Here is a 27,718-nt window from a genome sequence, read left to right as displayed (position 1 = left end):
ATAAGAATTGAGTATCAAACATTAAAGATTAGCAACAAATTTGATTTTTACAATAGTGGTAAATTTGTAATAACTAAATATTTTGGTAGAAGGGTCTGGCCCCATAACCATGGACGGGACCGTTCGAGTCTGAATTTTTTACGTGAAACGTGATACATAGTTCGGAAATGATTAAAGTCGAAGACAGCTGAAGAAGAAGAAGAAGAAGAAATGGGATGGGGATGGGCGGTGTACGAAGGAACGGTGGTGATTGGATCTCTTTCGTTACTCGGATGGGCTGGGCTTTGGTTTTTGAATCGAAGATTATACAAAGAATACGAAGAGAAAAGAGCTCTTGTTCAGATTCTATTCAGTGTCGTTTTTGCTTTCTCTTGTAATCTTCTTCAACTCGTCATCTTCGAGATCATTCCACTTCTCTCCAAAGAGTATGTAATCTTTTTTCGTAACCCTTTTTCCTAATTTTACTATGTTTACTACTACTTATTTATTGCAGGGCAAGATGGATAAACTGGAAGGTCGATTTGTTTTGCTTGATAATGCTACTCGTGTTTGCGTTACCTTATTATCATTGCTATCTGATGCTTCGCAACAGTGGTATGCTATTTGTTTTACTATTTCTATAAGCATGCCTATTTCTTCTTCAACTTTTCTGCATTTACGTCTTGACCCACACAAAGCAAAGGCAATCCCAAATGTAAATGCAGCTAAGTAGCCGACACTGGAGATTATCTTTTCCAAAAACGCACAGATATACTAACTAGGGAAGATATATCCATCAATTCGGAGTTTGATTCACCTGCAATGGGTCGAGCTGTACCAGAAAATCATTAGTAATTAGTTTTTATTGAGGTCCCGTATATTGTATGGATCAACCTTAGTCACTCTACCGATATGCGGTGTAATGCTAAGACGTTATAGTGTTCCACCTGCATTAAGTGAGATGTCACAATACCATATCATGGTTTTTGCAAGTGTAATGTCATGGCAGGTCGTGTGACACATTCAAAGTGAAACTGGTATGCAATTGAAGAGTTATGCAAAAAAAAAAAAAAAAAAAAAAAAAGAGGAATTTAGTAGCAATGTTGAGTTATATGGGGCATTGACGTTAGTCGTTATACCGCAACTTTTAGTAGTGCTTAGGTCGGTGTTATATCTGTAAAGCGTATATATTTGTCCACCAATCATAAAGCAGCACGTGGAACTGCATGGCACAACATGAGACATTTCTCACAACCACTAGGAGTACGACACGTAGCAAGGACATTTACAAGGCAAGAGAGTTACAATTTGACCAATTCAAGGTCTTATGGTCAATTGCGCTAATTACAGGATTTATGGTTGGGTGATTACAAGATTCATTACAAAGTTAATGTGGAGAGTTGCATTTCTAGGTATATAAGCAAAGACCGTCATGGTCTTCTCCCCCACATTCTCTACACTCGCATGGCTTCTCCTCCACGCCATTTTTTCCACTTTCATGTAAATGGAATTGGGTAAAACTATAAACACATTCTGTACACATCTCTCATGTATCAACTTACAACAATGTATCCTCAAGTCAATATCAACATACGAGTCCGAGGACGTACCCGCTTATCATTTGGGGAACCTCGTAAAATACCTTGTCAATGACTGTATGCAAACCAAATCATATCGATGTGCATACTTTTTGTGCATTTACACTGATAATGACCATATTACCTCTGACCCTTAACCAAAAGTAGAAATTCTAACTAGGAAAGAAAGCTCAAAATAAGATTTAGTGTGACTAACATGGATGAAAAATCCGACTAACATATCTCCTTTTTTGCACTTCATGATGGTTTAGACTTTGGACTTGGTCGCATATGAAAATATTCTGCAAATGCTGGCTACTGAGTAATAAACAATATTATGTTTGGTATGACATGTTTAGGTTGCTAGCAATTGAAAAAAGGTATGATATGTTTAGTTGATTACAAACTTTAGTTTCTTCCTTTGTTAAAGCCTTAAAGGCCTACTTCTGATGCTACGTATTATGTTGTGGACCAGAAAATTAACTAATTTGACTAGTTTTATGTACAGTTTTCTTAGCTAAATCCTAGGTGATCTTTTCCTTTTTATTTTTAATGACTCTTTCTTTCTTTGCAGGAGTAAGAAGGGAACGAGCTGCACTTGGAGCCATCTTATTTCTGTTGGCATTTCTCTATGCCTTTTGGCGAATGGGAATTCACTTTCCTATGCCTTCACCCGATAAAGGTTTACTTCTACCTTGTTTGACTGCACCAATGAAGTGATGCTAGGGCCATTCTATATGCTTATAATTAATTAATTTTCTTTCTATAACACCCTTGCTCTAGATTTGTTATAGTATGCAGTCTAAAGGACTAGGTATAAAGTATTCCCAGTGGCTCGTCATTGTCCTATCACACTATTTCCTCCTGCAATATGTTTTTGTCCTTCTGTTACCGTTTTGAAACATTTGCCTCCCCCCACTTTGTGCACATCAGTACATGTGTGTACGCATTTTGTGTTCAATATATTGTATGTATATATTTTAAGGTTTTGTTAGTGTTATACTATTTACATTTCTACCTAGCTGGAATATCTTACTTGCTGTATAGATGCATTTAGACCCCTCTATTTGGTTGCAGTGTAAATCGCCATTCTCGTAAGTGAAATTCATTTCCGTTGAGGAAAAGAAAAAAGAAATACTTCTACTAATTAAGTAGCGAGAGGCTAGTAATGAACTAAAGAATGATGATCAATAATCCAAAACCCTATGTGAATACCAATTGACATTTGTAGAATGATCAAGAAAACAATTGAACAACCAAAAGTAATGCATATATGGATTTCCCACCAGTATATACAGACTTGTACACTTGATTGAATAAGAACCACTCACTATTTTTATTTGTTGTTACAACATAGCTTGGAGATATATATGTCTGTTTTCTACATCAACTATTCTGCACAACTCAAGGCGCTTATGCAGATTGTTGTACATGGTAGTCAGCCTCTCATCCTTCCTTATATTGGCATCTAGAGTATCGATTATTGAAGAGAGGCAGTGGAAAACTGGAAACTACGCATGTGCAGTATTTATAACGGCATTCAACGGAAGGCGTACGGTGGCCTACTAGTCAAACCTTAGGAGGTTGGGCCCAAGGTCTTGGAATCAAATATAACCTTCAGCCTGGGAAGGGGCATTTTAGGGTTGATGGGAAGAAAGTTATAACTATCAAAATAGAATAAAAAAGGAATTGAATACTGGTTTTTATACAGGAAAGGCATAAACATAAAGCCTTGGTACCCACTCGAGCGAAAGCATTGATGTATATGACCTAAGTTGATGATGGATGGTTAGACAATTTCAAGTTATGTCAGGATGATATTTTGAGATCTTTTCCCAAGATAGAATTTATAATTTTGTAGAATTGGTTTACATTATGTGTTTTATTTTTGTTTTTTCGGTGCCTCGAGTGTTCTAGGATGTTTCTAAAGTTCTTTCTACAGTACTTTAAGTGATTTTAGGTCCTCGTAGTTAGTAGAATTAATACCGGACTTCTCTAGATATTTCTACTTTTATTTTGAGATCTCTATGAACCTATTTATATGGCCCTAAGTTGTAAAAACGAAAATAAGTTTTTTTCAGTGACTGAAATTTCTTAGAGTTGAAAATTTCTGTTATCTTTGTTGTTAGTTTTGAGTGGCAGTGAATGTTATCTTCTTTTATCCTGATAATTATATTTTCTTGTTTCACACCGATTAATGGTGGTGCATATTTTGGTAGTGTCTGCCGTCTCAGTTTGATTCTATTTTTCCAGGTTTTTTCACCATGCCTCAGCTGGTTAGTAGGATTGGAGTAATTGGTGTGACTGTCATGGCTGTGCTATCTGGTTTTGGAGCTGTCAATTTGCCATATAGTTATCTCTCTCTCTTCATCAGGTAACTGAAGAAAATCATCTTAGTTTTTTCTTCTCTTTCTTTTGGTAAGAAATCCTGAGTTAAGTGTACACCTACCTGTTGTTGTTGTTGTTGTTGTTGTTGTTGTTCATACTTCAATTTTATAGGACACCACTCTTTAGCATCCGCGCTTTTGATATCATGTTTAAAATATCTAACTGTGGAAAATATAGAATTACCATACGATCCTTCTAGGAGGCTAAGAGCTCATCATCCTAATATATGATTAAGATTGACCGTTATGTATTTTCGTCTGGTTTATAGTCCTCTGAATTTCATAATTTATGTTGCTGAATCTCCACGTATGTTTTTCCTCCTAGTTGATGATCTTGACAGCCTTGAGAGAATGTGAGGATACACTGTTGCTCCTAATGAGGCTTTCATATCCTGGCCTTGCCCTTGACGGCAGGTTGGTCTGGTTGAACCATGAGACATGAGTCCAGGAATGTGTTTTTTTAGTGAGAGAAACTTGTAATGAAAATCTTCCAAGACATGCTTTACTCCTTTTTTGGAGCGGTAAAAGTTATTCATTTATTCCAAGACATGATAAAAATTACAAAAGGTTAATACCCACTTAGCAAGATACTAAAATACGAGCATAAGGAGAAGGAACTTCACAAGATAGTGGAAGAGGTCAAAGAAGTGTTGTTTGATTGGGCAAGTACCTTGGTTTATGGAGTTCTTCTAGGATGGGTGACCTCCTAGGAAGTCCTGCCAGGATAAAACCCCGTACTGCTGGAGGTCTGCGGTGGCCAAGTGGGGACAATATCAGCGTGATAGTATGGGCATGGGGCGGATCATTACAGAAGATGCTTTTTCGGAAAGCATGTTCCTGCACTGATGACAATGTCACAATGTATCACCAATTAGAAAGCTATTTTCGTTACTACTAATCTAGGCAATTGGTGGACTTTATGAAAAGAGTGGAACGAATGAATCCTTGAACAGCATGTTCCTTGCAGACTGTGTTTCCTAACATTGTTCCTCTCTGTCCAAGCAGCTAGACAGAGTGGAACAAAGTGATGTACATAGCGATAACGTCAACATGCTCCATATTCCTGTTGTGTTCCTTTTGAAATTTTGTTTACTTTTATTTTTGTTTCACAACTACTTTAGTTTCCTAGTCTGTTTAGGTCACCCTTTCAACAAGTAAACCTATTTCATGAAGATGGCCTATGGGACCATGTTTAATTTAGGTTTGGTTTTATCTTTACTACATATAGGCTCCCCCCACCTTTCCAAATCTCTTAGCGACTCCAACCGGCTACTCTAAATTATGTCTCTCATAAATGCTACTCTAAATTGATACTCTACGTACTGGCTCTGTCAAGCTGTCATAGTGGCCCTCCTCATTTACCCATTCCTCCATATAATGCAAACACAACCTTTGATAGCAATATGGGTGTTTAGCAAGTTTGGCTAACAAAAAAGTTGATCCCACACAATGGCTAATTTTTTTTATTCGGGTAAGGAAGACAATCGTCAGATGCCATTCCAGAGACCGTAGCTTACACGGAAAATTGTCACATCAATGTTTATTTTTAGTACTAAATATGAAACTACCATACAGTATGTAATTTGACATCAGATACTTAAAATTAAAAACATCCCCAACTCCCAAAAAGTAAAAGGCATGTGTCTAACACTTGTTAAGTTAATGTGAATTTTAGGCTTTGTTTATCGAGAGAAACATTTTGTTTTATGTTTGTGAGTATCTTTGTAGCGCCATATGCAGGTCTCATCTAGCTTAGTCAAGTAGGGAATAATTGCGACTAACTTTGACCTAAACATCTTAACCACCAGCACTCATTGATCAAAGCCTTTATATTGTTTTTATTACTATAATTATTTTTCTTAATTACATTTTCACTGGTTGAGATATTTGCCTCTTGCTTATTCGAATCTATTGGTTTTTTCTAGGGAGATAGAGGAAACAGATATCAAGGGCTTGGAAAGACAATTGATGCAATCAATTGAAACGTGCATTGCAAAGAAGAAGAAAATTATTCTTTCTCAAAAGGAGATGGAGAGGATTCATGGATCAGAAGAGGTAGCCTTTATTTTTAACTTCTTTGATAACAGTGTTTCGAGTCTGGAGCAAATAGGATCAAAAGAAACAAAATTAGAGTGTATCTCCTAACACCATTGGTAATGTTCCGTTGTTCATATCCATATCTTCTCTCTCTTCTTTTTTCACTGAATGATGAAAGAGACATTTCATTAATAAATTTCATAAAAATAATCCCACTCCCATCAGTGTGTCTCCTTAAACTGTAGTGCAAAGATTATCATATTCATTTTATAGTTTATTACACAGTAGCCAAACAATTTGCATTGGTAGGTTTCAGCATTGCATCTTGCCTTTGGAGAGAGGACAATATGTATGATATCACCTCCTAGAGCCTCCTTGATTATTTGGCGGTGCAGCTTGTTGAACGGATCCAAAAATGCTTCCCAACCCACTCTTAGTAATAGGGTATAGTAGAAGAGTTAACTAGTATTACCCCCACTGGATGAGCCAATTAGGATTTCACCCCCACTAGATGGGAAATTAGGGTCTCCCCCCAAATACACACAAAACAAACATGGCCAATTTGACTTTTTTTTTGAGTGTATTGGGGGGTGTAATACTTGTTAACCCATAGGAAAATTTTAGTATTGCTAATGAAGAAGAAAGTTGAGAGAGAAAAGAGAGTCGGCTTAGTTAGTTTCGGTCTTCTCTCACACTTCTTATATAGGAAAATAGTCTGTTTACAATATGGAAAACCTCAAAAAAATCCAGGTCATAGGATATCCAACTATAACACAATCCACATCCTCCTCAAATCCACTATGAAGCAAACAAATATGGTTATCTCCATACCTTTGGCGTTGAGCTTATCTATGGTCTAAATGCACCTCAGTTAAGCCGTCCAAGTGAAGAGCGCTATTCTAAAAGGAATGGAAGATATCCAAATCCTTATATGTGGGAATTTAGGATTGCTATCTCATTCACTCCAACACCCTCTTCAAATAACTTTTAGCTCAAACTCCATAAAATGATTTAACCTTGTACTCTTTTGTTCTATCCCACACCCAAGTTCTTCCTTTGTCCTCGGCAGTGTTTTAAAAAACGCATCAGAGCCTTGAGGCTCACTGCTTCTGTGAGGCTTTGAGGCTTAAGGATCAATCCATAAAGAAAAAAAACAGGGAGAAAGAAAAAGAGACGACGGGAAAAATCAGAAAAAATAGCTGTAAATCCAGAGAAAAGAGAAACAGTGTGCCATGCTAATGAAACTAGTCAAACTACTATAGCTTAATTGAAATGTGGTGAGGCTTGAGGTTCTACCTGTTGCATGAAAATGGATAGGCAAATAGCAATACAGCATAATACTAAAACACAAATACTTAAGTACTTATAGTCAAGTAAGTCTCAAACACAATTCACTAGACTGCAGATACTCACTGACCCACACAGGCACATTGAGTTCTCTAGGTTGAAAACATTGCAAGAGTAAAAAGCTTCTTACTTTCTGTTCAAGTACTCAGAGCATCTCCACTGGTTAACTGCAAATCATCCCATTGATGAAAAATCATCTCCCAAAACTGCATCCATTTTGTTTAGGTGTAAAGTAATAACTATCATTGTCATGCAACAAAATAAACTTTTTTGATTATGCTGTTTCTTACAATCCATGGATTCAGTTTTAGCTCATTGATGTGTTTGTTTCAGAACCTTAAGGCAAGATCGTTTTTGAAGCGTATTGTTGGTACAGTTGTGCGTTCTGTGCAGGACGATCAAAAGGAGCAAGGTAATGTTTTGTTCTTCGTTAGTACTTTGCATTTTGTCAATGGTAAAGTTGTCAAAGACTTATATTTTGTTAGTCATTTCTAGCATGCAAAATTTCTTTATTTAATCAGCATTTATCCATTTGGTTTTTCCACCATATGTTTGAAAATTCTTTGGCACCCAACTTAAATAAGCTACATGCCACTCTACCATCTCAACAAAGGTAAACATGAGTTCTCGAAACATGCATAAGGAAATATAGATTGCTATGAGGTAATATAATTATATAAACCCCTTATCAGTGCCGTAAAGGGTCAAGCAAACCCAAGAACACCCCAAGGTTAAGCCTTCTAAAAGAAACTAATGGGAAATTATATGAGAAAGAAATACACCAGCAAAGACTAGAGCTTCTAATTTCCTTATTTAATCCGAACAAGTATTGAACATGCAAGTGGAAAAACCGAAAACCTATACAAACTAAATTTTTAGGCTTTCAAATATCTAACTGAAGGAAAAGAAAGGGGAGAAAGGTATTCACCAATACCACGTCATCGATTTGTACGAACCAGTCCATCGTACTCTCTCACAAAAGAGATAAAATTCAGCAACCCACAAACTACGTTTCCATGAGTGAAGTGGTGCTACTTAGTAACCCGTGTTTACCGAATGAATAAATGGGTTTGTTCATGTAGAAAATGATACGATGGGCTCTTTTTAACTGTCTTTATTTTTCCGATGTGAAGACGTCCAATAGAAATTTAGAGGAAAATGGTGAGGAAAGAGGATTGCAAGAATTCGAAAAGAAATTTGTAGATAGCTTTTGGAGAAGAAATCACTTGCCGGTGTTCAAACAAACTGGCCCCATGTGGAATAGGGTGACCACTGTAGATCCCACGAGAAAGGAATAGCCAATCTGCTATTGGTTTGAGGCTGTAAATGCATGTTTCCTATCTATTTTGATTTTCTAGTTTGTCTCGTGGTTCAAACTATGAGGTGGATGGGTTGTAGGTATCTTCCTTTGTTGTTGCATCAGTTCGAAGTGTGTGCTTCATGCGGCATGTATGAATGCATTTTAGAAGAAAATGTGAAAGACTTTTGAACCTAAAGGTGTACTTTGTTGTAATGCAGCATCAGTACCTTTGTCTTTCTATGTTACATGGACATGTCATATTTTAAAAATAATCCGTGACGGATATGTATTTACGTGTCCGTGTCAGACACATATTGTATGTGATATAATTCAATTTTTTGAAATTTTCTGTGTCACTTTTCGTATCCGTGTCAAACTGTCAATATAACTTAGTTTTCTTTTAGTTGATTTTTTTTTTTTTTTTTTGGGCTCTTGTTTATTCTTCTTATTGTTATTGAAGATATTAAAAGCTTGGAAGCAGAAGTACAAGCTTTGGAAGAGCTATCAAAGCAGCTATTCCTGGAAATCTATGAGCTCCGGCAAGCTAAGGTATTTTCTTGAAGAAATGCTTGGTATTTTAGTTATTTATATTTTTGTTAAATGCAAAAAATCCTTTTTCTTTGAGATGTTTAACAAACATGGACATGTGTGTGTCAACATGTAATAATGACACAGGAGTGGGTTCATTTATGTTATTATGACCACCAGAATGATCGGTAAGGTTTGATTAACCTGGGGGAAAAAAAATCTACGATATAGCACAGAAATTAGATTCTTTAAGCCTTTCTTGGTTAAGCCCCAGTTATTGAATCAAATCCTACCTTCACAGGTAAAGGGTTTAGGGGAAGAAACTTGTAATTATATGTGTTGTTGGTGTGTGTGGGTGTGTTTTGGTTGAGAGGGGGAGTCTCTTAAACGTTTTGTGTGTGGGGAAGTCATTACTTGCAAACATTTGCTACAAAATAGTAAAACCTAGAAAACCATCTAATGAGAAGATTGAGGGTGAGAGTTCTGATATTAAGGCTCATGTTGATGCTTCCTACATCAGTGCTGTTTGTTCTACTTTGCCTATAAGAATATGAATTTTCTGATCAGTGGAGGCTGGAATAGAAGTGAATTGCTGTCTTCTTGTCCGTACTATGTATCCTGCTTTTCTCCACTTTAGTTGCAGTATAAATATGTGAAGAGGTTGTGCTCAGGCCTTAGGGTATGGGTAGGTCAGTCTTCATCAAACGTTGGATCTTATTAAACTGCACTTTTTTGACGTCCTAATTACACTTTCTGTTGTCAGTTTCACAATATAATAGAGTAATATTCCAAGTGGCCTACTGGATAAGACTTTGTTTCCCCCTTTTTAGCTAGGTAAAGGAAATAATATTTGCAGCGGAAAGAAAACCTTGTGTTATAGTAAAGGACATTGTATATTCCAAGTGGCCAACTGGTTAAGACTTGGAGACTGGGCTTAAGGACTTAGGTTTGATTCCCACCTTCACCGGGGGAAAAAGGTATTTAAGGGAATTAGGGAATAAATGTTCTAACTATAAAAATAAGATAAAATGACACAGTATATTCCAAGTACAACCGTTCTATATGCCAAATTTACTGCATCCCACATGAATATAATATCATCAAACCCAAACTAGAAAGATTTCCAGCTACACACGAATATATAGAAGCCGTAATCTTACATTTTTCTTGGAATTAATGTTGAATACATTATGAAATCTATTGAAAAAGAAAGTAGCAATAATCGAGTTTCTCGGTCAAAGAAGCATCTGTCGAGTGTGAAGATTCTTTAGTTTCATCTTATCTGTAGAATGTAATCCTACCTGAACTGATGTCATACTATAAGATGTTTTGCAATCTTTTTGTTGTTTGATTTGAGTAGGTTCCCTTATCAGGTTGATTGATATCAACCAACTTTATTTTCTCAATAAATTAGTTACCTAGTTTGGCGGGGTTACAAAACTAGCAAGTAAACATCACTAAATAACTAAGTTACATTGACAGGGACACGTGTCTGCATCCTATACGGATACGTAGTGTATGACACGGCGAACTGTAAAAAATGAGGTATATACATACAATATGTGTCTGTGTGTGTCCGACAGGGATACGTGGATACGTATCCCACATTCCCACATACATTATTTTTAAAGCATGGTGTTTTCATGTAACATAGTTAAATAAGGCCTTTGGCCATCTCTTGTTTTCGGTTTTGTAAGTTCATGTTTTAAGTCTTCATTGAAGATTATTATTGGAATGTCTTTTGATTTTAAAGTCTTCATATATTATTATCAATTTCTATATTATTGGTATTATTTTGTTGCATCTAGATGAAGTGGTAATTTGAGCTAGATAATTCATGTATTGATCGAAAGTTCTGATCCTTTGTTTTTATAGAAAAAGTTACTTTTTTGGATTTTTTCCATCCATCGAAAATATCCATGGGTAACAAAGTGGGAATCCCTCTATGGCCAAGTTTTATCTCAAACTGCTGATATGACACAAACTGAAGCCAAATTTGGCACATTTGGTAATGTCTGAGGTAACACTGTCATCACACCAAACGCAACGGGAAAGAACATGCTCAATGGACCACCTCCAATGCATGTGGAGGTAGTCCATTCACCACTGTTCTTTCCTTTTGGAGTGGCAGCAACATTGGGTGTGACCGGCAGGATTGTCTGGGACATTGATACCTCAGCAAAGAGCTTCGAGAATCGCATCAAGTTGCTTGAGTTTGTAGCATGTCAGCAATAAGAGATGAAACTTGGCCCTGCAGTTGCTCAATGTGGCCTTCCCACTTTGCTTTGTTACCCATGAATTAAGGATATCGAAGATGGGTGGGAAAAAAAAACTATTATTTTTTTTTTATTGGTAAATAGATATTTCATTGATATAAAAATATAAAAACATAGGAATAGTAGGATGAGGTATCCTTACATCAATAACCAACTGAAAGAAAGAACAACAACAAATGTACACAAGAAACAGAAAACACCGTTCTCAAGTCAAAATATCTTCCCATCTATACACAAAGTGCTCAAAAGGAATGTTACTAGTTTCCTCATGAGCTTTGGCCCAGAAGAATAAGAGACCTTTAATTGACATGATTACTTCCTCCAAAGAAGCCACAACACCCTCAAAAGTTCTTCTATTCCATTCCATCCATAGGCCCCACAAAACCGCAAAAGGAATCATTTTCCATATACGTCTTCCCCTTTGAGATTGCAAATCTGAAGACCACGAGGCTAACACACCTTTCACCGAACCTGGACTGACCCATGAACTACCTGACCCCTGAATGAGAAAACACCAAACTTGCCAAGAGAAATGACACCGAAGGAGGATATGTTTCACTGACTCACCATCTTTCAAACACAAAGGACAGAAGTTGACTAAGGCTCCCTTGAAATGTCTCTTTCTAAGATTATCTACAGTTAAGATTTTACCCAAGGTTGCACACCATACAAAGAAAGTGACTTTTAAAGGAACTTTGGACCCCCAAATAACACGACTAGGAAACAGGGTGTGTCTGAGAGCTTGAGGTCTGTTATGAGAACTCAAGGCATAATACCAAGATCTGATGGAAAATTTTCCCTTATTATTGATTGACCAAAGACGTTTATCTTTGTCCGGTGGGATGGACTCCAGCATGTCTGTAAGAGCTACCACACTCACTATATCCCTGTCAGAGAGAGCTGTGTCAATTCCCATGTTCCAAGCCGTATTACCATTATCAATCCTCATGAACGAGCGAACTGGCTGATTTTTCAAAACGGACAAGGCATATAATCTCGGGAAAATCCTAAATAAGGGCCTATCACTGATCCAAACATCCTCCTAAAACCTGAAACTTTTTCCGTTACCTAAGACATATCTAATGTTCTTATGAAACTCATCCCAAACTTTTAAAATGCCTTTCCAAACCCCGCACCCATAAGGACTCGTAACTGGGCCACTAAGCCACCCAAGATGGCTCTCCCCAAACCTCAATACAATAACCTTTCTCCAAAGGATATCCCTCTCTTCCCCGAATCTCCACAACCACTTACCTAGCAGTGCCACGTTAAACTCATGTAAGCTCCTAATACCTAGGCCACTATTTCTTTTAGATTGGCACACTAAATTCCAAGCCACAAGATGATATCTATGCCTCTCTTCAGTATCATCCCATAGAAAATCTCTAATGATCGCCTCCATTCTATGTGATATACTGAGAGGCATGTGAAAGAGAGACATAATAAACAGGAAGGCTAGACAACATGTTCTTGATCAGAATGATCCTATCACCATAAGACAAGAAGTGCCCCGTCCACCCTGCTAGTTTATTACTAAATCTCTCAATCACATTATTCCAAATAGCTTTAGACCTATACTTCACTCCCAAAGGAAGACCCAAGTACTTCGTAGGCAAGGTGCCCACCACACAATCTACAGAAGAAGCAAGATGATTCAGATTGTCCCTCTGACCAACGCCATAAATCATGCTCTTACCCATGTTAACCTTAAGACCAGACACAGCTTCAAAACAACACAAGAGACCCCTAAGAAATCTAAGCTGATCCAAATCGTGCCCCAGAAAAACCACTGTATCATCCACAAACTGGAGATGAGACACTAAAACCTGCCCTTGACCAACTCTAAAACCCTCAATAGCCCCCAATTGATTCGCTTTGTCAATCATCCTACCAAAAACTTCCACAACCAGAAGGAATAGGAGAGGAGATAATGGATCTCCTTGTCTAATACCTCTGGAGCTCCTGAAAAAACCAGTCGGGGACCCATTAATGAGAATAGAAAAGGAAGCCGACGAGACGCACCTTCTCACCCAACTCCTCCAACGCACTCCAAAACCCATGCGTTTCATGATATAATCAAGAAAGTCCCAATTAACATGATCATATGCTTTGGTCAAATCTATCTTGCACACAATCCTAGGATCTTTTTGCGTAATCCTATCATTAATAGCCTCATTTGCTATCAACACACCATCCAAAATCTGTCGCCCAAAAACAAACGCCCCTTCTTCTTGCGCAATCACCCGAGATAACACTTTCTTTAGCCGAATAAAAAAAACCTTAGATATTATCTTATAGGCACTCCCAATAAGACTAATGGGACGCAAATCACCAATATTTTCGACGCCTTTCTTTTTAGGAATGAGTTTCACAAAAGTGCTGTTAAGACTGTGAGCTAAAAAGCTAGTCTCATGAAAATCTCTTAGCATCTCCATAAAGTCAATATGCACCACATCCCAAACTTTTCTAAAGAATTCAATGGGAAAGCCATCTGGACCCGGAGATCTATCACTTTTCAGACTTTTTATGGCTTCCCAAACCTCCTCCTCTAGAATGTCATCCTCTAAAGCATCTCTTTTCACGTCCGAAATACGAACCACTTCAAGATTATCAACAAAAGGTCTAACGGGGTATGGTTCGGTATACAATTTCGAATAGTAATCAACAACCTTATCTCTGAGATTTTCTTCTCCGGTCACCTCCTCTTCCTCTATAACCAATCTATCAAGATGATTCTCTCTTTGTCTAGCTTTGGCACAAAGATGAAAAAATTTAGTGTTAGATTGCCCCTCTTTAATCCATCTAACCCCCGACTTGTGTCTCCAAGACATTTCCTCTAGATACCCCCGACTTGCATCTCCAAGACATTTCCTCTAGATAGGTGACCTTTTCAAATTTCCCTTTCAACTCCTGACGGATAAACCTCTCCTCCCTAGTAAGAATGCATTCCTCCTTAAAATCTAGAGTTCTTATCTCACTCAAAAGCTTTTCTTTTTGCCTTTCAAGCCTTCCAAATTCATTTTTATTCCAATCTTTGATTCTATCTATCAAATACCTTAATTTTTTGGCGAAACGAATACTTGCCCTATCACCAATCTGCTCCACCTCCCACCATTCTCTGATTTTTCCGACTAGGTTAGGGTCTGAGAACCACATAAGCTCAAACCTAAATGGTGTGGGTCTGCCCCTACCCATCTCTTTCACCAAGCGAATAGGATGGTGATCAGAACTCGTACTCGTAACCACAGATTGAATTAAGGTCGGCCATTCCTCTTCCCACTCACTGTTAACCAAAAACCTGTCCAGCTTGGAAAGAGTCGGAACCTCTGTTTTACTAGACCAAGTGAACCTACCCCCCGCAAGAGGGAGATCAATGAGCTCACATCTCCTCACAAAATCATCAAAATCTCTCATATGATGGGAGATGCGACATCCTCCTTTTTTCTCATGAGAGAATCTAATCACATTAAAATCCCCAGCAATACACCACGGTCTACCACTACTAAAGGTGTAAACATCATCAAGCTCATTCCAAAAAGAGGAAAAGTCCTTGTTAGGAGGCCCATAAACTGCGGTGACAAGTTTAGAACTCTCCTCTCCCGAAAACTGACACAAAATAGAAACCAAAAAACCCCCAACTAGGTTATCAAAAACTTCCACTTTATTCTTGTCCCAATGGATGCACACCCCACCCTTGGAGCCAACCGAAGGAAGCTCCACACGATCGATATTATGGTTACCCCAAACCTCTCAGACACACTCAAGAGAGAGCTTGTTAAGCTTAGTCTCTTGCAAAAGGATCATACTAGGTTTCTCCTTCCAAATAACCTCTTTTATACCCGGGCGCTTTTTCTTTTTACCCAAACCCCTCATGTTCCAAGTAAGGATTTTATGATTCATAAAAAACAGGTTTTCTCCCCTTCCTAACACTACCCTCAAGCACTTCTTCTCCATAGTTCACCGAAGTTGCAAGCCTAAGAAGCTCTTTCGATGCTCTTTTACCCGACTCCCTGCAAGATTTCTCCTTGTTTTTCTTAGAGTTCTCTTTATTTTGACTTCCCCCAACTCTTTCGGCTACTGGATTAACTCGATCCATTTTGACTAAAGAAAAAATAGATTTGAGGAGGTCTAAGGCTTCCAGTTTCCTCCCTTCATACAATAACCCCGCTAATCGAATAAGGTCGTTAGAATGCTTGGACAACCAAACTGAAGTAAGAATCTCATCGGGTTCAGCACCTACCTCTACCATCTCTAAAGGTGTCCGATCTAAAGGCGTCGAGGTAAGCTCCTTTCCCCGATAGACCTCCCTTTCATACACACCCATTTGGATAATACTCACGCCAATTTCCGACATTATAAGCCTTATCGTTTGAGAGACCTCACGACCATCTCCCTGTTATAGCATATAGTTATACCAGATTGCACTTGTTCGGAAGGATTGATACCGGTAATCTCGGCTGTTCAGAGTTCAAACAATTTTTTCTCCGACAAGGCTAGAGTGAGAGAAGAAGCTTCCACACTTCTCTGTTTGAATTCCTTCCCACCGATTTGACCAGGGGCATTATAATCATTTCGGCCAAACAATGAGGGGAAACCGGTCATGATAGAAGATGGAATTAGTAGGATACTCAAAACTATGGTTAAAATCTAAAAAACGATAGAAGGGCGGGATGAAAAAAAAGACTTCGGACTCGGATGGGATACTACATCCGATCTGGGTGAAGGTAAAGTTGCCTCCATAGTCTCCTCTTCCATAATTTTCTCAACGTAGCCCTCTTCATACATGATTCTATTCTCTATATCATCCCAAATCTGTTTCCAAGCCTTCTATCGAGTTTTTGTATAGTCATCAATCTGCATATTGTTTTCATCCCAAACTCAAACTCGAGATTTCGCTCTTCTATGTTCCCCGCCTGTAGCCTTTCAGACCGCAACCCCTTACAAGGCATCGGTTATCCAAAGTAGATTCGCTTTGCATATGAAGATCCGAATAGTATTCGCCTCCTCCCTATCTCTAGAAGAATTCGGGGACTCACTCCTTTCTTACGGTTTGTCACTCTCAAGGTACCTTCTATTCGATCTAGCATCTTCTCCATCTCCACTCCGACCTCTCTATCCACTTTGCCTCGCGTAGGAAATTTCTAATGTTGTGTGTGCCTCTCCCTCAGAACTTATCACCATTATATCTCCTCTTCATGTATATGGTTAATTGTTTGAAGAAAAGGCTGGTCTCTCTACTTCCATTGGGGGCAAAGTGTGGAGTGCATCATCATCTCCTCATACTCATTGAAACAAAAAATCCCGTGAACTCGACGAAACCCTCTCCTCACGGACTTCCGCCACGCCGAGAGTGGAGCGAACTTGTTTAAACCCAAAGGTGCCCGCTCTTTCTTCCCGGTGGTTAATGAACTCATTCCCCCGAATAGTCGGGCTCGCCCACTATTCGATGAGATATAAACCCCGCCATGTTGTTCATTACTAAGTCCCTCGTCGAAAGTTAGTATTAAGGGCTTGGGCTTGGGCCCGACTAAAGAGGTCGGTCCTTATCAGATCCCACGTTTCTATTATTTCTCCTTAAACTCTCGTGAAGACTAGGGAAGAGATAAGAATCAGAAATTCTGGTGGTAGGAGAGGCCACGTGAATATTACCAGCTGGGGCCATGATATTTTCTCTCTCTAGAAGAATCTCCTGTTGCACTTGCGCCCTACGCCCCTACTATTATAGTTTGAAATAAGTTGACCTTCCACTTCTGTAACATGTTGATCCCTGTCATTTTCTCCTCCATTCAAACTTAGGGAGTGTTTGTTTAAATTTTACTAATGGAAAGGAAAGGAAATAAAAAAAGTGGTCCACTATGGAAAGGAATGGAATGGAAAGAGTTTCAAATATGTATCTGTTTGGTAAACTGTGGAAAGGAAAGTAAAACTGAGGAAAGGAATAATCCTGTTTGTTATGCAAAAGCTGTGGAAAGGAAAAGAAAGCTGGAAACATGAATAATTCATTCATATTACTTGTCATTTTTCTCCAAGCTACTTGTTATTTTTCTCCAAAACTCATTGCTCTTGGGGAAAAATAAAATAAAAAAACAAATGGCATGACCTTTTTTATTTTGCGGATATATACATGACACTTGTAAATTAAAATGAATTTAACATATAAAACCAAAAAAAAAAAAAAAAAAAAGACAAAAACTATCTTGTTTTAGGAGTATAAACACTTGTATGACACCTGCAAACTCATATATAATATTGTCTAACAATACTAATAGAGAACTCCTTCAAACACATAAACCATTGTTGCATTCACTAAAGCAATAATAAAAAACTTCAGTAATCTTGAAAACATCTAAAACAGTTAATGGATCTGAAATACAACAAAAGACTTTAACACTCCATCATAAAAAGAAAAAGAACACATTAAAGCATATCCAAAGTGTATCTAAAACACCCACAAAAGACTTGAGAACCCATCCACTCAATTATTACCAAGCTTCTTCAATAACCAACCAGCACGCTTGTTGGTACTTATCTTGAGAAAAAACATTTTCAGGTTTTCAGCATCATCTTGTGAAAACAACTCTATAGCTGCAATATTTTGTTCCTCATCCAACACGTCAATTTCATCAATGGCTAAACAAATTTGGTCCCAAGTGAGGGCTAGAGCATTGTTCTTACTAGCCTCAATTTTAGTCCTTTCACGCTCAATTTCAGTCCTTTCACGCTCAATTTCACTCCTCACACGCAAAGAATCTGCCACATTCTGCATAACAAGCCTCATGCCTTCCATAACATCATTGCCTCCACCTTCCATGCTCTTGCGCTTCTTCTGAGGCAATTTGTTTGACGCAAGGCGACCCGACTTGATGGTTGGGGAAGTAAAGTGTGGGAGCCTCCACCCTCGTTACTAGTTGGTGGGAAGCTATCTATATGGATACGCATGCCTTCCCTAAGCAAAGTATCTGAATACTGAACCTGTGATGACATGTCCATCTCACTTGCCATTGTAGCATCCTCATCCCCCCAGAAGACCAGTTTTTCAGTATGTTACCACAAGCAATATTGTCTCCGAGCACTTCAACCCACTCCAACAACCTAGGTATTTGCTTTCCTTTATAGGTCTTCCTTTTTGGGTTTTCCTGCGACATAAAAAAATATTTGTTGGATTTCAATAAAAAAATATTGAACCAATCGGTTCAATATATATATAATCAAAAATCAAATCATAATTAACCACACTCTACTGAAACAATCCTAGATTTCTCTATATAAGTTGGATTGACACAAATCCAAATGGGTCAGAAACTACACTCCAACCTCTACAACATTTGTTCACACCCGAAAAACCGATTCCAACTCAGAAATTCACTTAGCCTAACAACAAATAAAAAGTCGTCAGGAAACATCTTGGTTGACCTATCTGCACTAAAACTGTCATAACTTTATTTGTATAACTTGGATTAGTACAAGGTAAATTGGGTATGGAAACTACACTAAATTATTTACAACTACCTTTCAGGCCATGAAAGTAGGTTCCCCACAGAAAATGCACAGAACGCACCAAACACAGAACTTTGTCAGAAAAATCCTAGTTGACCTATCTGCACTAAAACTGTCGTAACTTTATTTGTATAACTTGGATTGGTACAAGGTAAATTGGGTATGAAACTACACTAAATTGTCTACAACGAACGTTCAGGCCATGAAAGTAGGTTCCCAACAGAAAATGCACAGATCGCCACCAAACACAGAACTTCGTCAGAAAAATCCAGGCTGACCATTATGTATAAAAACAGTCATAACTTATTGTGCAGATATCGAAACAAGATGAATCCAACTGTATTGGAAAGTAGACTCGTAGATCTAAAAATCTTATTCAAACCCCGAGACCAAATTCTCAAACACGATTTTTCAAGAATCTTCTGAACCGACACCAGAAACTAAACCAACAAAAACTGCTTACACACTATATTATTTGTCACAAAATTAAAGGAACATAAAATCTTAGCTTGGGCACTAACAACACAAGCTGGATTGCACAGGCATAAACAAGAGTTTGTGTTCTATTGCTTCCTCAACCTTTGTATCATTGCATTTGCATCACACACTAAAATATAAACCTATAATAACTAAATACTCACTACACTACAATAACTAACATATTATATTATCAAAGAATAACCTCTAATAACTATGTTATCAAAGAATCAAATAATTAAAATACTCACTATACTACAATAACTAACAAAACTTGTTCGTACAAATATTCTTACTTTAATTGCATTTGCCTATATTGAAGCATCACTTTCTATCATCATTGTATCCGGATTCCAACCAAAACCACTATGAGAAAAAGATCTCAAATCTTTGAATGATTTAACCGCAGCCCTCTTTGTCTTGATTCGGTTTTCAACGTGTTCAATATCGATAGCAAAACCCAACTGATCTCTCATTGCCTCAGTGACAGCGAAAAATGTGATTTCTTTTTTCCATCCACCGGTTCCTCTTAAACCCTTTGCAAGATGTTCCAAGAAAACTTCTAACATGACATCATCCATAGATTGAGTCCAAACTAGTCTCCCTTTCTGATCGCGTACTGGTACTTGTGGTGTTTGAGGTGTTGCTTGTGTTGCCATCCCTATTAAAATTATTATATGATTATAACACATCTATTTCCATAATATAAGTAATAAAAAAAAAATAGTACGTAGGAATTGAAAAGATCCATAAAATTTAGATTTCATCATTTTAATCAACAACATATAATCAAATAATAACATTTGCAATTCACACTTTGCATAAAATGTTAGATGCAAGTACATATTCTTACCACCCAAAAACAAATACAACACATAAATAACTAAAAAACATAATAGTGGTCCATCACTCTCTTTGTGTTTGAAACATATGACGCTCGTTCCACATACTCTCAGTAAGGTTGGTCCTGAACAACTTCCACTCATTAGTTGGCCTCAATGCACTATAATCCTGAGCTTGGCTACCCATATCTCTAGGTTCCTCCACATCCGGTTCATCCACCCATCCACCAACATCGCCAGGATCAGCCTCTCGTATGAAATTATGTAGTATACAACAAGCTATGATTAAATCAACTTGTGTATCCACTTTGTAATAAGGAGTTACCCCTTAAATAAGTTTAACCGCTTTTTCAAAAGTCCAAAAGTACATTTCGACTACATTATGTAGTGAAGAATGCCTAAAGTTAAATAACTCTTTTTCGTTTTCGATGCGCCATTTCTCGATTTCGGATAAATGATACCTTGTTGCCCGATGCGAACTAAAACCCAAGGGCAAGTGGGTAACCGGCATCGACTAAGTAATATTTACCAGGTGGAACAAACAAGCTCTCCCTTGGATGGTTTAGAGCAGCTCTCAATATCCGACTATCATGAGCAGAACCCTCCTATCCGGCCAATACATATGATATTTTCATATCAAATGTACAAGCCATTAGAACATTATGCGCTAAATTCCCCTTCCGATTGCGATACCATGGTTGGTCTTCTATAGGTACCATTGCCGGTATGAAAGTACCATCAATTGCACCAACACAATCCTATAAAATGAGGAAATAAAAAAAAAAAAATTACGACTAACTTTATACCTTTAAGACAAATGCTAGCTAGGTTAAGGTTTAAGAGTAAGTATTTTATAACTTGGTTTACCTTAAAATATCTCATGGCCCAAGGCTTCAGATTACTTCCTGTTGCTGGGGAGTTCGTTTGACGTGCCTGTCTTATGTATTCCTTACCAAGCCTCAATACAGATCGCAAAACTCTATGAAAATGTCGGTGGATAGTTTCTTGTGACCTTATCATAGTCCAAGCAGTAGGCCCCACATGTATCTTGGCCTAAAATGTAAAGAAACATTGCCACTTGTTCTTTCACAGGAACCCACCTACTAGCAATCAAACCTTTTTCTTGAAGTCGCTCACATAAGTTATTAAAACATACTCTATTCAACCGGAGCATTTTATGACAATTATTATCATTTTCTAAATACAACCTCTCTAGAGCTAGGTGTCTCTCGTAATCACGATTTCTGTGTGGCGCCCTATCAATAGGCATGTTCTCAAGCACGCGTGACATCATAAAATATACAGCAATTACACAAGACTGCAGCCATTTCGTAGTCATCCATATTCCTAAGACAGCTGTTATTGATCAACAGAGTTACAATTAATAGATAAGCAAATAATACTACCAAGGAGTTGTACCATGATTAATAGAATGAGATAAAAAAAAACTCATATGATTAAGAATGGGTATTTCAAAATTTCATTAAACAAGAGCAATGAAAGAATTCTTACTAAGAGTTAAATTTTGAATATTCAAAACTCCAATGAAATCAATTCTTACTAAACTCAAATGAAATCAATTCATACTAACCAAAAGCTAAAAAGCTAGTAATTTTTTTTCTGATCGATCAAACCCACAAAAAGAAATAGCCATGCATTGTCCCACTTTGACAAAGGTAATAAAGAGATTACGATGGGAGTTCAAAACCCTTTAAATCATTTGATCAGTCGTCATAGGCTGTCTTTAACTAGTTAACACTTTTTACATATCCCTCTCACTCACATTGCTTGCATTGTGCGTTCGATCTCTTAAATTCTTAATAATTAAGTAGAACTAGAACCCATGAAACAACCCATGTTAACGAAATAGAAAAGCACATATAACTTTTGATTAAGATGTTCATATCTTAACTAACTAAACTGACCTCAAGTACTTGCCTTTTGATCGACATAATATTCTTAGAACAATGTTTCTGAAGTAGGTGGAGCATGCATGTGGATTGAAACATACATATATAAAAGAGCTAGAGATGCAGATCGAGAAGAAGCCCATCTTTGTTTAAATGATCATAATTTTTCCTTTTCGATATATATTTATTTATTTATTTTATTTTTAGTGAAAATGACAACTGAAGCTTATAAGCTATTCTTCATGCACCTAATCTGGTCTTGACGCAACAAAATAATAAGGCGTTGGGAATGTCTTAACTCTTAAATTATTTTATGTTGTGCTGAAATCACAGTATTCACAGGGGAGAAAGTAAGACTGTACCCAGCCCTATGAAATAAATATTCTTTCCAATTCGGATCGAAATATATATGGAGTTGTTTTTGCAATTTTACAGAACTGCTTAACTACTGGATCTAACAATTGATAAAAGAAATAGCCATGCATTGTCCCACTTTGTCAAATCATACTGTTCAGTAACAAGCTTTAAACAAGAACATTCCAGTTGTAGTATGTATAAAGATCGACATATTAGCAAAAAGAAAAGACATTTCAAATATCTAAAAAAATATTTATGTTTATTCCATAAGAGAATGAGAGGGGAAGAAGATAGTACCTGAGGTAGAGTTTGAGAGCTGAAGATTGAAGAGTGGAGATAGTTGTCAAAGATGAAGAAGGGGTGTGGTGGCTGTTGGAATGGTTTGATCTTTTTTTTTTTTTTTGGATCCTTTCCTTTCTGTGAAATTTTTTTGGGTTAGGGCACGGACACAAAACCCTTTCCATTTCCGTGGTTTTGTTTCCACGCGGAAAACACTTTTCCTTTCCACAGGGCAACCAAACACGTGAAAAACTATGGAAAAGGTGGACCACCACCTCTTTTCCTTTCCTTTCCATAGTCTTTCCGTCAAAACAAACACACACTTATTCCATTTTGACTCAAAGACGCTACATCAGCCCTCTCTCCAGAAAAGTGATCTGAGTTTCTTCTAGCCTCTGTGCTCCTGGTAGTGGCTCCTCCCTCTGTATTTTGGACATTACCCATCTCTGCTGATACAATATTCCTCAAGAGAAGCTCAGACGGTTCTAAATCTATAAATACCTTAAAGATTCTGCCTTCTACCTCTAGGTTCACAGATCTGGGGATATCTTGTTTGCTCAAATTTACCGCTGCTAATAGACCGATCTGGTCTGAGATGATGCAAATCAAAGATTTAGCTCCTGGGATGGTGCTCTTCAATTTCTCAAGAGTCTTTGCGGTCCAACAATCTAAATTAAGTCCCCACAGTGATACCCATTGAGTAATATTCATGACTTCATCTCTTTCTCTTGCTGGATAACTAGAATTTCTTTGTAATGCTTCAGCAAAAGACACTCCTTGAATCACCCTGCTAGCACCAGGTTCTCGATCTGCCAATCTTTCACCATGGCCCCTTTTAATCTCCATGAAACTAGGTCCAGCAGTTGTTCTAGCTAAGCTTTCAGCAAAGAGTCTCCATCCCTCACGCTCACTACCTTTGGGAACAGCCAAGTGTTTAGCTATTTTGTGAAAGAATAGTTTGATTTATAATTGATCTATACCAGAATTTGGTTTATTTCTTTCTTTTTGGTTGGCTCTGATAACCATTTTGATGTAAACACGGAGTAATTATAGTTATAATCAAGAGAAATCAACAATAAGGATTGAACGCCTATGGCGGCTTTTGTATCAAAAGTCAGAGTAAGAGTAATCTTCCATTATAACTTAATTTGAACTGGAAACTGAATTACAAGAAATGGCCAAAGGCCTTATTTAATTAGGTTAACTTGGTTGTTAAGTAATCCCGTCGTACTAGGAAATCAATTGATCGAGAGAATAAACTTGATTGCTAATCAACCAACCTAGTAAAATCAAATCAAATCAAATATGATTTGATAATAAAATAAAAACTTGCTAATAGTAAAAGATTTTCGGAAAATCTTAAATTATGACATCACTCCAGCCATCACATCATTTAGCACGAGTTGCCAGTTTAATTTTGGTTGTAGTATTTTGCAGTCTGTTCATAATTTTGTATAGACAGGTGATCACATTCTTTTTTCTTTGTTGTGTATTTGTGCACTCTTGACTTCATAGGCTTTTTACATCTGTTCAGGAAGCTGCTGCATATTCTCGTACATGGAAGGGTCACCTGCAGAATCTATTGGGCTATGCTTGCTCTGTTTACTGTGTGTATAAAATGATCAAGGTAGTAAGGTATTCACTGCTAATTTATTTCTTAAAGCTATTGTGGACACTTTTCAAGTTCTTTTCCCATCTGTGAACAATTATATGGTTCGGATCTGGTTTCCGGTTATGAACATATATATACATTGGTGTCCACTCTTTATATGCTGGTTTAATAGGGAGGTAAATGATTGCTTTCCCTGTTTTACGTTTACTGGCGTTTACTTGCATACGACCTGGTGATGCAGGGATGCCTCTTTAGGGCGACCACTTGCCCGTCATGTGACCAATCCAACTACCGCCCAACTAGCATTTTCTTTCTAATATAGCGTTTCCCGTTCCTTTTCTTCTCTCTAGTTTTCCTGTTCCTTTTATTTATTTTTTTGCTATGATATGTTTAAGTTAGTTATGATGCTTTATTGAGAATTAACTTAAGAAACTTTGTGTCTCCCCCATTTGGGTGATTGAAATCCTATTTGGTTTGGATTTTTTTTTATTAATTGGTGTTCTTCGTTGTTGTTGTTGTCCTTCCATCAAAATAACACATCAAATTCGTATAGGAGATCAAGGATTGGTTTTCTTCATTGTTGTTGACCCTCTCCTAGTGCTTCAAGCCTTAATTCTTAGCCATGGATGAGGCGTCTATCTATTTATTTTCTCTGAATAATATCTTGATCTTTACTTACTGTCTATATCGGGATACATTTCGAATGCCATTGGTGCTTTCTTTATCGAACTTGCACCGTATATGCTGTAGCCGATGTGCCCTAAATTTGCATTCTGTCTTAATGATATCAACAAAAATGTTTTGTTACCCTTGAATGATATTATTTTTCTTTCCCTGTTTCTATAGCTAACACATTGTATCTAATCTATCTCATTGGATTGTGCAGTCTTTGCAGAGTGTTGTTTTCAAAGGGGTAGGTTTTCTTCAATGGTCCTATCTATTTTCAGATTTTCTTTTTATATAATGCACCTTGAAATGAATGATTTATTCTTGTTTAGGACATATTATGAGGTGTGTTTGGTCTGTATATTATGTCTGACAGGCTGGTTCAGTTGATCCTGTGACATTGACAATCAGCATATTCTTGCAGTTCTTTGATATAGGCATAAATGCTGCACTATTATCACAGGTTAGTTGACGAACTACATCAGCATATTTACAATTTTCCTGTGCAGTATCTCAAAAGTTAATCCAGTAACAAAAATATTGGATGTGCATTTCGGATGATATGGTAATTAGTAGTGGTGTGGAATTTTGATTCATCTCAATATGTTTTCGCCTATCTTACACACCATATTGTAAAAGTAAACTGTGTTGGATACGTATCCACGTGTCCATGTTGGACACATATTGTATGTGATATACATCAAGTTTTGATATTTCGCAGTGTCAGACACTTTGTATCTGTGTCAAAGACGGACACACATATCCATGTCAATGTAACTTAGGTTTTCACCAAGGTGCTTCACATAATTGCATGTGAGACTAAAAGTCAGGCTAGGATAGATGTTCTGGAACAAGTAAAACTGTAAAAGTGCTTCACCAAGTAAGTGACTGGATGCCAAGTTTTATCACATGACAGTTTTTTGGGAAAAGAATAGCAAAACGTTAAGTTGAGTGTTTCACCAGAAAGTATCCTAATTAAGTAGTAACCTCTAACCCTGTATATTAATTGGAACAAGTTGGACACGTACATCAGAAAAGGCTTTGAGATAATGAGGTATACGCTGCATGCATTGTATCTGGAGCTCGTGATCAAAATGCCACACATGCATCATATACATAACAAGCCCTTTCGGTATTGGAAAAGCGTTAAGAAAACAAAATATAGTCTAGCCAGGTGGAATATTCTTGTCGGGCTACCCACGTAAAATAATTGGAAAGAAGTCTGAGTCAGGCTATTTGTTATGATTATACTGTCGGGTGTTTCAACCTTAGTCAGAGCCGGTTGACCCCATTACCCTGGATCTCTGTTGGACTGGTCTGCTTTAGTACTGACTTAAGATGTGTCGGATCAGTTACCCATATAAATTTTGAGATTGCAAAATGCAAGTAGATGTAAAATGATAATAGTTGATCTTTGTAAAATTACAGGGGGGCCAATTAAATGCATCCTCCACCCACCCGTCATCACTGCATTCTTTTGAATTGGTGTACAGAAGCTCTCTTCTCTTATTCTTATTCCTTTTAATTTTTGCAGTACATCTCTTTGTTATTCATTGGGATGTTGGTTGTCATATCTGTCCGGGGATTCTTAACAAATTTAATGAAGGTATGTTATCTTATCTGCCTTTTAAACTCTTCTTGTCCATGTAAATTAAATTAAAACTACTTTTAACATTATGTTTGCATGGGTAAGGAAAGAATATCTGTGCCAGAGGATAAAAAGATGTTAGCTATTGACTTCATGAGAGTCGACTGATTTTAATAGTGGCGAAATATATATGTATATATATCTAGTAGAGATAATCTGATCTTTACTTTGTTTTCATTGTCTCATCCGAATATGATGTATGATCTCTTCTGGATTTTGTTGCACAACCTTTTTCCTGCATGCAGTTCTTCTTTGCAGTTTCCAGGGTTGGTAGTGGATCGTCTACCAATGTTGTACTTTTTCTATCTGAAATCATGGGAATGTACTTTGTATCTTCAATTTTATTGATAAGAAAAAGCTTAGCAACCGAATATAGGTAAGCAATCATTTAAATTTGTAGTCTGTTAAGTATTCCCTTGTAGATGCCAGTTTGTTTTTACATATGGTAGATATATTTGATCCAATTTCTCTGTGCAGGATTATCATTACTGACGTTTTAGGTGGAGACATTCAGTTCGACTTCTATCACAGGTGGTTCGACGCAATCTTTGTAGCCAGTGCTTTCCTTTCTTTGCTCCTGCTTTCTGCTCATTACACGTCTCGACAAGCTGACAAGCACCCAATTGATTGATTTGTTAAATCTCAAATGTATAATTTTTTTTGGTAATTTTACCTAGCAATCCTGAATGTTCCTCCTCTAGATTAGTAGTTTATGTTTTATGTGTGAAGGAGGACAAAGAAGGCAAGATGTTTATAAGAAATTGAATTGAATATTTGAATGCAGGTCCTAGTTTGTTCACAAAAACAATTATAATTTGGTTTTGTTACAGTGGTAGTTTGCATATTTTGCCTTAACCTAATTAATTTCTGAACAAATTGCAGATAAGTAAGTCTTATTAATTTGTCTGAGTGAGAATAAAAGATAAAATGGAGTTTTATGTATTCATGTTGCCAATAATTTAAGGCTAAATCTACGGTGCGCGAGATGTACCGAAAGTT

General features: G+C 37.3%; 1 protein-coding gene across 1 annotated transcript; it reads left to right on the top strand.

The window, feature by feature from the left end:
- LOC147525325 (GPCR-type G protein 1) lies at positions 1 to 27,554 on the top strand. The gene is made up of 13 exons (XM_086606369.1): positions 1 to 425; positions 494 to 594; positions 2,131 to 2,238; positions 3,810 to 3,930; positions 5,869 to 5,998; positions 7,661 to 7,739; positions 9,088 to 9,176; positions 24,328 to 24,420; positions 25,292 to 25,318; positions 25,448 to 25,534; positions 26,606 to 26,677; positions 26,965 to 27,095; positions 27,197 to 27,554. Exons 1-13 carry the CDS (start codon positions 211 to 213, stop codon positions 27,348 to 27,350), a joined length of 1,407 nt encoding a protein of 468 aa, XP_086462495.1. The 5' UTR covers positions 1 to 210; the 3' UTR covers positions 27,351 to 27,554.
- The last annotated feature ends 164 nt before the right edge of the window (positions 27,555 to 27,718 follow it).

Source organism: Coptis chinensis, chromosome 1 (assembly GCF_015680905.1).
Source record: "Coptis chinensis isolate HL-2020 chromosome 1, ASM1568090v1, whole genome shotgun sequence".
Classification (NCBI taxonomy): Eukaryota; Viridiplantae; Streptophyta; class Magnoliopsida; order Ranunculales; family Ranunculaceae; genus Coptis; species Coptis chinensis.
The sequence above is the reverse complement of the archived record's forward strand: the minus strand, read 5'-3'. Positions and strand labels throughout refer to the sequence as shown.